General features: G+C 32.6%; 5 protein-coding genes across 5 annotated transcripts; 3 read left to right on the top strand and 2 right to left on the bottom strand.

The window, feature by feature from the left end:
• Positions 1-569: 569 nt before the first annotated feature.
• Positions 570-1,839, bottom strand: BX664DRAFT_315769 (uncharacterized protein; the record flags this gene model as incomplete). Its single annotated transcript, XM_051542690.1, has 4 exons — positions 570-720; positions 819-880; positions 1,191-1,350; positions 1,829-1,839. 4 exons carry the CDS (start codon positions 1,837-1,839, stop codon positions 570-572), a joined length of 384 nt encoding a protein of 127 aa, XP_051399244.1.
• A 481-nt stretch (positions 1,840-2,320) lies between these two features.
• On the top strand, positions 2,321-4,198 carry BX664DRAFT_374621 (KRI1-like family C-terminal-domain-containing protein; the record flags this gene model as incomplete). Its single annotated transcript, XM_051548700.1, has 5 exons — positions 2,321-2,417; positions 2,501-3,078; positions 3,139-3,227; positions 3,287-3,436; positions 3,488-4,198. Coding segments are annotated over 5 exons (1,620 nt in total), but the record flags the coding sequence as incomplete, so codon positions are not given.
• Positions 4,199-4,999: 801 nt separating this feature from the next.
• On the top strand, positions 5,000-6,702 carry BX664DRAFT_336200 (cytoskeletal-regulatory complex EF hand-domain-containing protein). Its single transcript, XM_051546049.1, has 4 exons — positions 5,000-5,117; positions 5,248-5,311; positions 5,424-5,794; positions 5,850-6,702. The coding sequence occupies exons 1-4, from the start codon at positions 5,036-5,038 to the stop codon at positions 6,560-6,562; spliced, it is 1,230 nt and encodes a 409-aa protein (XP_051399242.1). The 5' UTR covers positions 5,000-5,035; the 3' UTR covers positions 6,563-6,702.
• Positions 6,703-7,045: 343 nt separating this feature from the next.
• On the bottom strand, positions 7,046-8,198 carry BX664DRAFT_386979 (uncharacterized protein). Its single transcript, XM_051549354.1, has 2 exons — positions 7,964-8,198; positions 7,046-7,879 (listed from the first exon to the last, which is right to left on the bottom strand). Exons 1-2 carry the CDS (start codon positions 8,139-8,141, stop codon positions 7,251-7,253), a joined length of 807 nt encoding a protein of 268 aa, XP_051399241.1. The 5' UTR covers positions 8,142-8,198; the 3' UTR covers positions 7,046-7,250.
• Positions 8,199-8,738: 540 nt separating this feature from the next.
• Positions 8,739-10,954, top strand: BX664DRAFT_336196 (pyruvate kinase). Its single transcript, XM_051546048.1, has 4 exons — positions 8,739-9,061; positions 9,125-9,167; positions 9,271-10,500; positions 10,828-10,954. The coding sequence occupies exons 1-4, from the start codon at positions 8,855-8,857 to the stop codon at positions 10,881-10,883; spliced, it is 1,536 nt and encodes a 511-aa protein (XP_051399240.1). The 5' UTR covers positions 8,739-8,854; the 3' UTR covers positions 10,884-10,954.
• The last annotated feature ends 1,392 nt before the right edge of the window (positions 10,955-12,346 follow it).

Here is a 12,346-nt window from a genome sequence, read left to right as displayed (position 1 = left end):
TTTAAAAAAAAAAAACAATCATCCTTTTGTCCCTTTCGTTCCTGATTCATTATCATTAAAGTAAAGTGACTCTTTGATTATCCTTGTAAAAATGAATTTATGGACAAATAGAAAAAAAGTATATTATTATAACAAAAAAATAATCATCTATAAATATTAACTAAAAAAGGCAGTACAGAAAAAAAAAAGAAAAAGAATATTCCCGTCCCATAAAAAGATAATTCAATTCATACAGATTTCAGTAAAGATTCAATTATAAATATCCCAATAAAGAAAAAAAGGAAGAAATAAAACGTTGATCTACCTTGATGACGTGAGGTAACATGCTCTAAAATAAAAATAAAAAAAAAAGTAAACAAACCATCCTGTTTCTATCTGCACTTGGTACTTTTATATTTTTTTTTATTCACATGAATTACTATCAATAGCATGATGCCACTAACTCAGGCAAAAATGGTTTCCATACGTCGGTCCTGTTTATCTTGATTATTCTGTTCGCCCATATGATGATTCCTCGTAGCTATAATTCTAATCAGTGTTGATTGCCACCCAAAATAAATGCACCTATTCTACATCTTGTTGCATGATAATTCATTATACATCATTGCCTCTTTGATCAAATTATGAATACAGATCGACATAATAACGTTGGTTCCTGCTTGATTGGATGCTCGATTCGAGATAAACATAATCAATCCCTCTATTCCATAAAAAAAAAGTCTTGTTATCATATATTATCATATATATATATATATGTATATTTTACCTGGAAGCTTGTGAATATAGATGGCTAATACTACTTTGAATCCCAATCATACAGTAACCGTGTCTCTTTTAGATAAAAATCAGATTGTTCTTGATGAATGGGTACCATAATAACCTTGATGATTCCAAAAATACATGTTCTACTAATGTATTGTCAATTTACATCGGATGTTGTTGAATAGTATGTTTGTGATAATAACAAAAGGATAAAACAGTATAGATCGGGTATTGTTGTTATGCAAAAAAAAAAATCACTATTGTTGTCAAATAGTCGGTTTGTTGGCATCCAGTCTACAGTATCACAAATATGAGTTGCAGTAAGTATACAGAAGTGAACGATACGCGTCAACAATACAGTAAAGTTATTAGAGCATCCAAAAAGAAATATATTTTACACCAAGTAAGGTTGATGAGGAAAACTTTACTTCTGCAGCTGGTAATAATAATGAAGCCAATAAGGAAAAGATAAGAACGCCCGCACCAAGAGGACAGACATAAAATGCCCCTTTATCAAGAATACTATCACCTTGAATATCATCACTAGAAGGAGATTTACGCCATTGGTCAACGAATACTCTATAAGGGCTACAAAAAAAAAAAAAATGGGAGAGGAAAACGAGAAAGAGAGAGAGAGTTGGCGGATTTTGGAAATGCTTGTCAACAGTTTTTTTTTTTTTTTTTGTGTTACCACCAACTATACATGCAGAAGAGGATAACATGATAAGATATCATCCTTCCAAATACGTAGGATTTGATCATCTTATTAGTTAAGAAGGTATTGAATTAAAAAAGAAATAGAAGGAAACAAACCCTTCCATATAAAACCAAATCAAAGAAATCCTTGACTTTGAAATGTATTATTTGATATAATATCTATTTTAATACATCGTTTCTTAGTCATTAAAGAAAAATACTGTAAGTAACTTATTTCTTAATGCTTTTTTATTATGATATTTGTCTGATGTACCCAACTTTGTCCACACGGCTCTTTCTCTCTCTCTCTTTTTATTGTCGACAATATAAATAAAAAAAAGGGAGTAAAAACTGTTTCAAGAAGGTTTACCTAAGATACATATCGAAACTTTTTTTTTATTATATTCCACTCCTCACTATCCCTGATACTCTCCCCTTTTCTGATATCGGGTTTGCTTTTATATATGGTCATTCTACTTTGATAAATACATCTTCTTGAATACTATATACGTTCTTGATTGATAAATCTATTTACTTCTTTCTAGTTGATCCCTTATTGAAAAATAACGTTTTTTTTTTTTTTTTTTTTTTTTTTTTGGTATTTTCATTTCATTCCAATCTTTCCCTCCTTTGTTTAATAATAATAATAATAATGAATGATGGTTTCCATGATACTTTTTTTTTCTTTTTAAGGAAATCGGATCACTCAATCCGATGATTCCATCGCTGTTTGGATTTCATGATGTTGGATTGGGTGGCTGAACAAACCACTTTTTGAATTTTTTTTTTTGTCTTTTTTTTTTCTCACTTTTTTCTTTTTCTTTATTACTTTATCACCATACATATATAGATCATGGTTAGTTCTGATAGTGAAGATAATGTGCAAGTACAAATCCGTGAAAGAGACAAAGATCAAGAAGATTATATCAAACCTGCTCTTCTTGTAGAATATGAAAAAGGTAAAAAAAAAAAAGGTGAATCGAAAGTACGTGACTAAGTTATTCCTTTTTCTTTCTTTTTATCAAAAAAAAAAAAAAAATAGAGGTGGAAGAAGAAAATAGACGACTTGCTGAAGAAGAAGGTGACGATGAAACTGAAGAATCTGATGAAGAATCAGTAGATGAATCAGATGAAGAAGAAGACGAAGATGCAGCTCTCTTGACACCTGCCATTGACACTCAGATCTTACGCACCATTGCCGCCATTCAAACAAAAGATCCTTCTGTTTACGATACCAACAAAAAATTCTTCACTTCTGAACAATTCGATGCATCCAAAAAGCAATGGCAACAAAAATCTAAAACCAAAGATAAGAAGGTCACTTTAAAGGATTATGAACGAGAACTATTATTGGAACATGGTGGTTATGTGGATGAAGAACAAGAAAACAACAAGGATCGATCTAATGATTTGACTCATGTGGAAGAACAGGCTCAATTGAAAAAGGCTTTCCAGTTGGCTGCTCAACAAAATGATTCTGACAACGATAATGATCAACGTCAAGATGATAAGGAAGATTCGGACGATGACGATGGATTCTTGGTCAAGAGAGAAAAATCCAAATCTGAAAAAGAAGCCGAAGAAGATGATTATCGTCAATTCTTATTAAATAATTTAAAGGTAAAAAAAAAATAACTAATAAACTAATATTACAAGAAACTTATATATCATCATTTATAGGAAGATGAAGCTTCATCCAAAGCTTTTGCGGATTGGGAAAATTTCAAGGAAAATCCAAATGTGAATGCAGATGATGCTTTCTTGATTGAGTAAGTCCAAAAAAAAAAAAAAATAAGAACAAAGCAATTCATACTTTTTATTTTGATAGTTATGTCTTGAATCGTGGCTGGGTGGACAAGAAAGGCAAACAAAATCCAACTTATAATGAAATAGTGGACGTGGACAAGGATGTGGATGAACAATATTTGGATGATGTTGATCGATTTGAAAGCAAATATAATTTCCGTTATGAAGAAGCGTAAGTGACTGATTTATTCTGATGATTGTATACTCATGACTTTTTTTATAGTGAAGGATCTCGTATCGTAACTCATGCCCGTGATATTGGTGATTCTGTACGACGAAAAACCAACAAACGCAAGGAACGACGTGAAAGACTTAAAGCCGCCAAACAACTTTTGAAGGAACAAAAAACGGAAGAACTCAAACGATTAAAGAATGAAAAACGAAAAGAAATCCATAACCGTTTGGCTGAAATTCAAAAGATCACTGGGACTGGTATCTCTGGTTTGGAACATATCAACTTCGAAGAAGATTTTGATCCTGAAAAATACGATGAACAAATGGCCAAGATATTTGATGATGGTTACTATGATGCCAATGATACTGAAAAGCCTGTGTTTGAGGATGATGATGATGATGATTTCAACTACGATGATGATGAACAATATGGTGAGGATGATTTGATGATGGATGCTGATTATCTCCCTGGTGGTGAAAAGTATGAAGAAACAAAGAAGAACAAGAAGGGCAAAAAGCGAGCACTTGAAAATGACCAACAAGAGAAACCCAAACCAAAGGATGCAGAATATAATAAACTTGTGGATGATTACTACGCATTAGACTTTGAAGATGTTATTGGTGGTGATCTTCCTACTCGATTCAAGTATACAAAGACTGAACCTGAAGATTTTGGCCTGACTCCTGTTGAAATCCTATTGGCTGATGATAAGGAACTGAACAAGTATCTTAGTATTAGAACAATTGCACCGTAAGTAAAAAAAAAAAAAAAAAAAAAAAAAAAAAAAAAAAAAAAAAAAAAAAAGGAAAATCAGAAACTCAAGTTCTTTTTTTTTTTCTTTATGTAGTTACCGAAATGAAGACAAACGAAAAAGTGAAATGAATACTTTCCGTAAGAATAAACGAAAAAGATTACATGAACTTCGTCGACACATTGCATACAAAGAAAAATTATTGGAACAAAACGCACCTAATTCAGACAATTCCAAAAAGACCAAGAAATCCAAGAAAATGGTGTCCAAAGATTAGTACCTTCCCTCTTTTATAATCCCTCTTTAGCATTATTAGTTTCTTTTACCATAGATTATCCCCTTCATCATGTATCATTTCATTCTTTTTTTTTTTTTTATTTAGATCTTCCAAACATATCTTTTCCCTCTTTATATATATTATTCATTCTTCTTGATAAATAAAGTTGTAAACTGTAGATTATTCTTTTTTTTTTTTTGGCTACAAATTTTTTAATTATGATGAAACATTGAAATAATTACGCGCTATCCATTCTGGATTGATTGAGATAGTGCATGTATACTTTGATATGCTGGCATCCTTTTGTAAATAATCAAACAAATTTGGGGAATTTAACGATCAATGGCTAACCCAACTCTCGTTTCCTTTTTCGTCAAAATTTATTTCTTGTCGTCGGGGGTGAAATACGAAGTGCCACTGGATTGCGCTGGAAGCCTGTAATCACGAGCACTCACTTTCATTTTGGATATTGATTTTTTTTTCTCTTTCTCTTTCTTTTTCTTTTTTTTTCTCTTTCTCTTTCTTTTTCTTTTTTTTTTCTCTATTTATTATATTATTTTATTAAAAGATGAGTGGCATTACTGCTGAAGAAAGAGCAAAATATGGTGAAATCTTCCAAGCTCGAGGTCAAGTGAACGGTTATATGTCTGGTAAAACATTAAATATGAACTATCAAGTTCATAGTCATCATAAACGACAACAAAACCATCTCAATATCATTGATTCTCCTTTTTTTTTTTCTCTTTCTCTCTCTCTTTTCTTTTTTCTTTTTTTTTTTAGGTTCTATTGCTCGAGATGTTTTACTCAGTTCCAACTTACCACCTAATCGACTTGAACGTATCTGGTAATAATTGAAAGATAAAATAATCGGATGATAGATGATATTCATTTTTTTCATTATTATTATTAATTATTATTATTGTTATTATTAATTATTATTATTATTATTATTATAGGGATCTATCTGATATTGACAAAGATGGCAATTTGGATTTTGAAGAGTTTTGTATTGCGATGCATTTGACTTTTGATTGTATTAATGGTATGGATACACCTATGAGTCTTCCTCCTCAGTTGATTCCTCCATCCAAGTCTCATTTATTATCCTATCAACAACAACAACAACCTCTATATGCTCAACAAACAGGCTATGTACAACAACCTCAACCTACTGGATATGGATACCAACAACAACCTCAATATACTGGCTATACACCTTCTCCTCCTCCTCCTACTGTTGAATTCAGTTGGGATATGACTCCTCAAGATATGACCACCTATCAAAATATTTATTCAAAATATGCAAATGATACCGGCAAAGTGAAATGTAAGTATAATATATATATATTTGATCATATACTCATGTCATCTTCTATGTATAGTTGGACAAATGGAGGATTTTTATAGTACACTTGGATTATCTCGAACTGATTTGACGAACGCCTGGACATTAGTGGATGTAAACCATACACATGCATTAACACAAGATCAATGCTTGTTATTCTATCATATTCTCAATCAACGAACCAAAGGAGCAACCATTCCAAAGTCTCTACCACCTGATCTCCATACAGCATTTGCGGGTGAATATACAGCACATTTGGGTGAACGACAAGATGACAAAAAAAAAGAGAACAAGAGTGCGAAATTGGCAGATAGTTATGTGAATCGACTTGGTGTGGCCAGTACCTCTCTCAGCGCCAAGGGTTCATCGTTAAAACAACACGAATATGATGAAGAAGATATGTTGAAAAGGGAATTGGCGGAACTCAAGGAACAAGTCAAACAAGCCGAAGAAAAGAAATATAAGCAAGAAGAAAATGAAGAAGATCGATCTTATGAATCCTTTGCATCAAGACCTCTACGGGATCAATTTCAAGCATTGTATGATTACAAATTACGTCAATTAACTGACCAAGCTGATGTTGAAGATAAGGTGCGAAAACAAGAAAGGGATATCGAGGCGGCTCGTGACGCTGTACGTCGTCTCAACCGGATTGTGGATGATGTACGTGACAAGAAACGAGAATTGGAATCTTTATTGGAAGAACGACGTGCTGAAGTTCAGAAAACTTTACGTGCCATGAATGCTTAGTTTAGATCTTCTCATCCATTGATGATGATTATTATTATTTATACTTTTCTGCATTGTTAGTATGAATGACTGTTTCCCTTTTTAGTCTAGTCTTTTTTTTTGTTATCCATCAAATAAAAGATTCTTTCATTGTCACATCACTTTATATGTATATTTCATTTTATTTTTATATTTAGATGATTCAAAATAGAAACGTTAAGGTTTTTTTTTTTTGTCAGTTGGTGAATAACCAGAGGATCGATGATGATGATACACCACATGATCTTGACCTATTCTTTTTTTTTCCTCTTCTAAACAAGTAAATGTCAGATCGTCGTCGGGTAAAAAAGGATGGAGGGTTTGTCAAAAGTAACATAATGAGGGTTGATTTGGTCTCCGCATTTGTGTATATGATGTTGATTCACGTGGAACAAGGTCAAACAAAAAGGAAGTATGATTTGTTTTTTTTTTTTTAAAAAAAAAACAAGAATATCATCAAGATATAACATGTTCATTTATTGAAGATAGGAAGAAATAAAAATAATACAAACATACATAAAAAAAAAGGTGGAAAGTTGTACAATTGTCATAAAAAAAAAAGGAAGATAAGTATATACAAGATCAAAAAAAAAGTGGCACCAAAAAAAGAGAAAGAGATGTACAGAATATACAAAGTTGAAAAAAAAAATAAAAAAAAATAAAATCTAGTCTAAAGGGAAGAAGGAGGAGCCAAACCACAAGCAATCATCATCTTTTGAATACTACGTTCATGAGATTGAATATGTCGTTTCAAATCATGTTTACGGGCAAAACGTTTGGTACATACAGTACAGGCAAAATTCTTGGGTCGATTGGGATCATGAGTCAAAATATGTTCCTTCATATTGTTGGATCGATTGCTCTTACGTGGACAATGAGGACATTTATATTCACGACGACGAGCAGCAGGCTTTCTCTTTTTTGTTGTTGTTGTTGTTTCTTCTTTCACCATTTCTTGTTGTTGAGAGTTTTCCAAATAACCAGTTGGATCCAAAAAAGAAGAAGAGGATGGTGATGGGGAAGAAATATTCCAAGGAGAAGAAGGGATCAACATCATATCATCCATAGAGAAACAATAAGGTGATACCATATTGGCCATTGGTGTGGTAGGTGAACAAAAAGAAATATCAGATTCATAGGCAGATGATGTTGATAGTAAACCCAATCCATCTTGTTCTTGATCATCCATCAAACAAAAATCTTGTTGAAAAGTAGAATTAGGACTACCAGTAGGAATCACAATAGCATTATCATGTACCAATGAATCAGCCGCTGAAGAGAAAGAACCAAATGATGAACCTATCAAAAAAAAAAAAAGTTTAATTTTTTTTTTTAATTTTAATTTGGCATTATTGTTTTTATTTTATTTTATATATATTTTACCATAATTATCATCCATAATAGCATTTAAAGGTAACTGTTGTTGAGGAATAGGAATAGAATTGGGATCTTGTATGAGATCATGATTCATTGTGCCAAAGTCAAACAAAGTTTGAGAAAGAGCTACTTCAGGTTGTGACTTTACAGTCAAATTGGAGAAACAAACATGAAGACTGGACATTATAAATAAGATAAAATAAAAGGAACGTGAACAAAGCACAACCAAAAAGTATAAAGTAAAAAAAAAAAAAAAAAAAAAAAAAAAAAAGGACAAAGAAAAAAAGAAAAAGAAATGAGAAGAAGGTGTTTAAAAAAAAAAAAAAGTAAATCGGAAAGGGGGTCAGGGCCAAATTATATATGAAATCGAATTCCAAATTAGGAAGTTGCTCAGCGGTAAAGAAAGAAAAGGCAATCTATAGAGTTATGTCTACCCACGTAAAAAAAAATGGCTCGTTTCTAAATGGTAGCAAAAACGCCAAACCCTCTACACCGGATTTCCATTTCCCCTTATTTCTAGCCAATCAAATTAATTTATTTTTCAACATTAAGTACTATAGGGCTGAGGGAAAATCCAACATGTTAAAAAGAACGTCATTCGTGTAACTCATTTTTGGGGGGGGGGAATAAAGAAATTGACATAAAGAAATTTCCCTAACCCTTCTGTATCACCAAGTAACAAACACTAAACAACGTGGCAAAATCAAACACCGATCGGTCCATTTTCCTTTTGATCATGATTTTTTTTCTTTTTGATTTTTTTGAAACCAAAGGGAAATCAGAAACAATGAAACCCTTGTATATATGATATAAATCATTATCTTTTTTTTTTATTTTTATTATTATTATTGTATTCTTTTTCTTATTTTTTTTCTTTTTTTAATAAACATTATATCAATGTCAAGTCAAAAAAGTCAAGATCCTATTCTTTTTCCTAAACAATGGGTTGCAGGCATGGATGTAGATGTGAATCCATCAGCTAAACGAAAAACATCTATTATTTGTACTATTGGACCTAAAACAAATAATATAGATAAATTAGTAGAATTAATTGATGCTGGTATGAATATTGTTAGAATGAATTTCTCTCATGGTGATTATAAGGTAAATATAGATAAATAAAAATAAAGTGTATTATTTTCGGGAAAACTCAACTCCATTATGTAGTATCATAAATCTGTTTTGGATAATGCTAGAGCTGCTGGTGCATGTAAAGTTGTTACACCTCTCACACACACATAGACATATTTTCTAATGCCGACTCTCCTTCTTTTTTTTTTTTTTTTTTTTTTTTTATCAACCATGATATATAGTACGACCTGATAAAGTGATTGCTATTGCTTTGGATACAAAAGGACCAGAAATCCGTACGGGTATGATGCGAAATAATGAAGAGTTACCTATCAACAAAGGAACCGAACTTGTTTTTTCAACAGATGATCAATATGCAGACATATGTGACAACAAGATTATGTATGTGGATTACAAGAACTTACCCAAAGTGATCGATGTTGGTAAAATTATTTATGTAGATGATGGTGTACTCTCATTCAAGGTATTGGAAAAAGGAAGTGATCATGTCAAAGTAGTGGCTCTGAATGATGGTAAATTGGCAAGTAAGAAAGGTGTGAATCTTCCCAAGACTGAAGTGGATCTCCCAGCGTTATCTGACAAGGACAAGAAAGATTTACAATTTGGTGTAGAAAATGGAGTGGACATGATCTTTGCCTCTTTTGTTCGTCGTGGACAAGATGTGAAGGATATCCGTCGTGTATTGGGTGATAAAGGGAAAAACATCAAAATCATTTGCAAATTGGAAAATCATCAAGGCTGTCAAAATTTTGATGATATCTTGGCGGAAACAGATGGCGTGATGATTGCGCGTGGTGATATGGGGATTGAAATTCCTTGTGAACGTGTCTTTATTGCTCAAAAGATGATGATCGCGAAATGCAACCTGGTAGGTAAACCTGTGGCCTGTGCTACTCAAATGTTGGAATCCATGACTTACAACCCTCGTCCTACGCGTGCTGAAGTGTCTGATGTTGCCAATGCTGTTCTTGATGGTGCTGATCTGGTCATGTTGTCTGGTGAAACCGCAAAAGGAAGTTATCCAGTCGAAGCTGTCAAGACCATGGCAAATACATGTGAATTGGCTGAATCGGTTTTATGTTATCCTCCTCTCTTTAATGAATTGCGTCAACTTACGCCTTGGCCTACCGAAACCACTGAAACTGTCGCTTGTGCTGCTGTATCTGCTGCTACTGAACAAAATGCTGGTGCCATCATCGTCCTCTCAAAATCTGGTCGTACTGCTCGTTTGGTGGCCAAGTACCGTCCTTCTCAACCTATTGTAGTCGTTACTCGTGATGAACAAACTGCTCGCCAATCTCATCTTTGTAGAGGTGTGTTTCCATTTGTCTATGTGAGTGAACCTGAAAAGAATTGGGACTTGGATGTGGAAAATCGAATTCGTTGGGGTATCGTACAAGGTAAAAAATATGGTTTACTCAAATCAAATGATTCTGTCGTCGTTGTTCAAGGTAAAAAAAAAAAAAAAAAAAAAAATTGGAAGGAAGAAAAGAAAAAGATAGGAAGGGAATATATAACTCATTGTTTGACATCTTTTTTTTTTTTTTTTTAATATATAAATCCAACACCACATTGATTATATGATTTCTTTTTTTTTTTTAAACAACAAAAGGGTAAGGCATAGAAAAAGGAAAAAGAAAAAAATTATGGTAGATAATATATAACTAATCATTTGATATTATCCTTTTTTTATGTATATACCACCTTGCTGATCCATAACGTTATGATTTGGTTTTTAAACGGCATCTGTTTCTCTTTCTCTTCATTTTTATTTTTCAGTTGGAAAGGTGGGCTGGGCAATACAAATACTATCCGTATATTGATTACTCCTTAGTTTAGTCAGTATCAAATCATTTTTGTTTATTAATAAACTTTCATTATTGCGTGTGGAGTTTTAGTTAAAAATCTGTGGACTACTGATTCGATGGGAGGACGTGGATTTTTATTTAAAAGATGTGAGCTATTGATTTGATGTGAAGGTGTGGACTATAGATCCTTTGGGAAGATGTGGACTATTGATTTGATGTGTATTCATGACGATGGTTCTGTTGCTGATCCGGATACGGTGATGATAGTTGGCAATGCCATTTTGATTAGAGAAGAGAGCCTTGACTGAATCTAATGCCACTGCACACACAAAATAAATAAAAGAAATTAGAAAAAAGTAAAATCGTGTCATTGAATCGAACGCAAAAGAAGTAAAAATGGCTTACTTCAATACTCGACGGATGTAGAGTAGCTATCTGTGGTGATCGACATGACAGAAAGAAAGAAAACGAGTTTTTTTTTTTTTAAGGGATGTCAATTTTGATAAATCTATGTGGGCGCATAAATTTTCAATCCCCACTTTCTCCCCTTTTCTTTGTTTTCTTTGTTTTCTTTATCCTTCTTTCTCTTTTCTCTGACAACATTCTTTTCAAAAATAAATATACTCTTCAAGTCATCAAATCATTACTCTTTTCGAAGAATGAATGGCTTTGTTTACCAGAAAGAAAAAGCAAACTCCAATAACGCACGAATGGATGGTGGGAACCAAGTCGTAAGTATTATTGATAAAATAGAAGGCTGTAGCTGATAAAATAAAAAAGACATATGGACTATTTTATAACCACTAACTAGTTTTTTTTTTTTTTGAACTAAAAAACTGACATAGTTATCTTTGTTGATGATGGTATATTTTTATTTGATAGACTATTGACAAATTGAACGCCGGCTTCAAAATAAATGGACAAGTAAAATGCAATCAATGCGACACATGGAAGTCGGTAGATGACTTCTACCAAGATGTTAGTAACCTGTATACATACAAGTGTCGTGAATGTTCCAAAAAAAAAAAAATAAAGGTAAGGTTTAATATAGGAAAGGCACCATCTACAAAAAATTGACTACCATTTACGTTTTCATTTTATTTAGTACCACCAGACTTTAATTGAACAATCAATCGTAAGTGTTAGTGCTCCCCTAAAAAGAAGCAAATGGATGAATGATTCATACTTTATTTTTTCTTTTTTTGTCTTCGCTGACCATAGAATGATGATGATTCCACTTTATTCTTGCGAAGAAAAATTGAAGGAATATTAAAACGACAAATCAAGATTCATCAACGTCTACGAAGTTATACAATATTGTGCAGATCAATATTCCTCTTTTTGCAATATTTCAAGAATCTCTTTTTTCCAACATCTGAACATCTTTTTTTTTGATTATCAGGAAGATTTTATCCCGTGGTTGCATTATATCGCGCAAAAGTGTCCCAACATTGAATATTTAGAGATCACTGGAAATGGAGTCCGTGGC

The sequence above is a fragment of the Halteromyces radiatus genome (assembly GCF_025201355.1).
Source record: "Halteromyces radiatus strain CBS 162.75 chromosome Unknown BX664scaffold_5, whole genome shotgun sequence".
Classification (NCBI taxonomy): Eukaryota; Fungi; Mucoromycota; class Mucoromycetes; order Mucorales; family Cunninghamellaceae; genus Halteromyces; species Halteromyces radiatus.
This window is presented reverse-complemented; position numbering and strand designations above follow the sequence as displayed.

Excerpts from the sequence above, each read along its gene's own strand:
- BX664DRAFT_336200 (XM_051546049.1), top strand. The coding sequence starts at position 5,036 with ATGAGTGGCATTACTGCTGAAGAAAGAGCAAAATATGGTGAAATCTTC. Across the intron at positions 5,118-5,247 it reads AGTGAACGGTTATATGTCTG|GTTCTATTGCTCGAGATGTT; the intron begins GTAAAACATTAA and ends TTTTTTTTTTAG. Across the intron at positions 5,312-5,423 it reads AATCGACTTGAACGTATCTG|GGATCTATCTGATATTGACA; the intron begins GTAATAATTGAA and ends TTATTATTATAG.
- BX664DRAFT_336196 (XM_051546048.1), top strand. The coding sequence starts at position 8,855 with ATGTCAAGTCAAAAAAGTCAAGATCCTATTCTTTTTCCTAAACAATGG. Across the intron at positions 9,062-9,124 it reads TCTCTCATGGTGATTATAAG|TATCATAAATCTGTTTTGGA; the intron begins GTAAATATAGAT and ends TCCATTATGTAG. Across the intron at positions 9,168-9,270 it reads TGCTAGAGCTGCTGGTGCAT|TACGACCTGATAAAGTGATT; the intron begins GTAAAGTTGTTA and ends CATGATATATAG.
- BX664DRAFT_386979 (XM_051549354.1), bottom strand. The coding sequence starts at position 8,141 with ATGTCCAGTCTTCATGTTTGTTTCTCCAATTTGACTGTAAAGTCACAA. Across the intron at positions 7,880-7,963 it reads TATTATGGATGATAATTATG|GTTCATCATTTGGTTCTTTC; the intron begins GTAAAATATATA and ends TTTTTTTGATAG.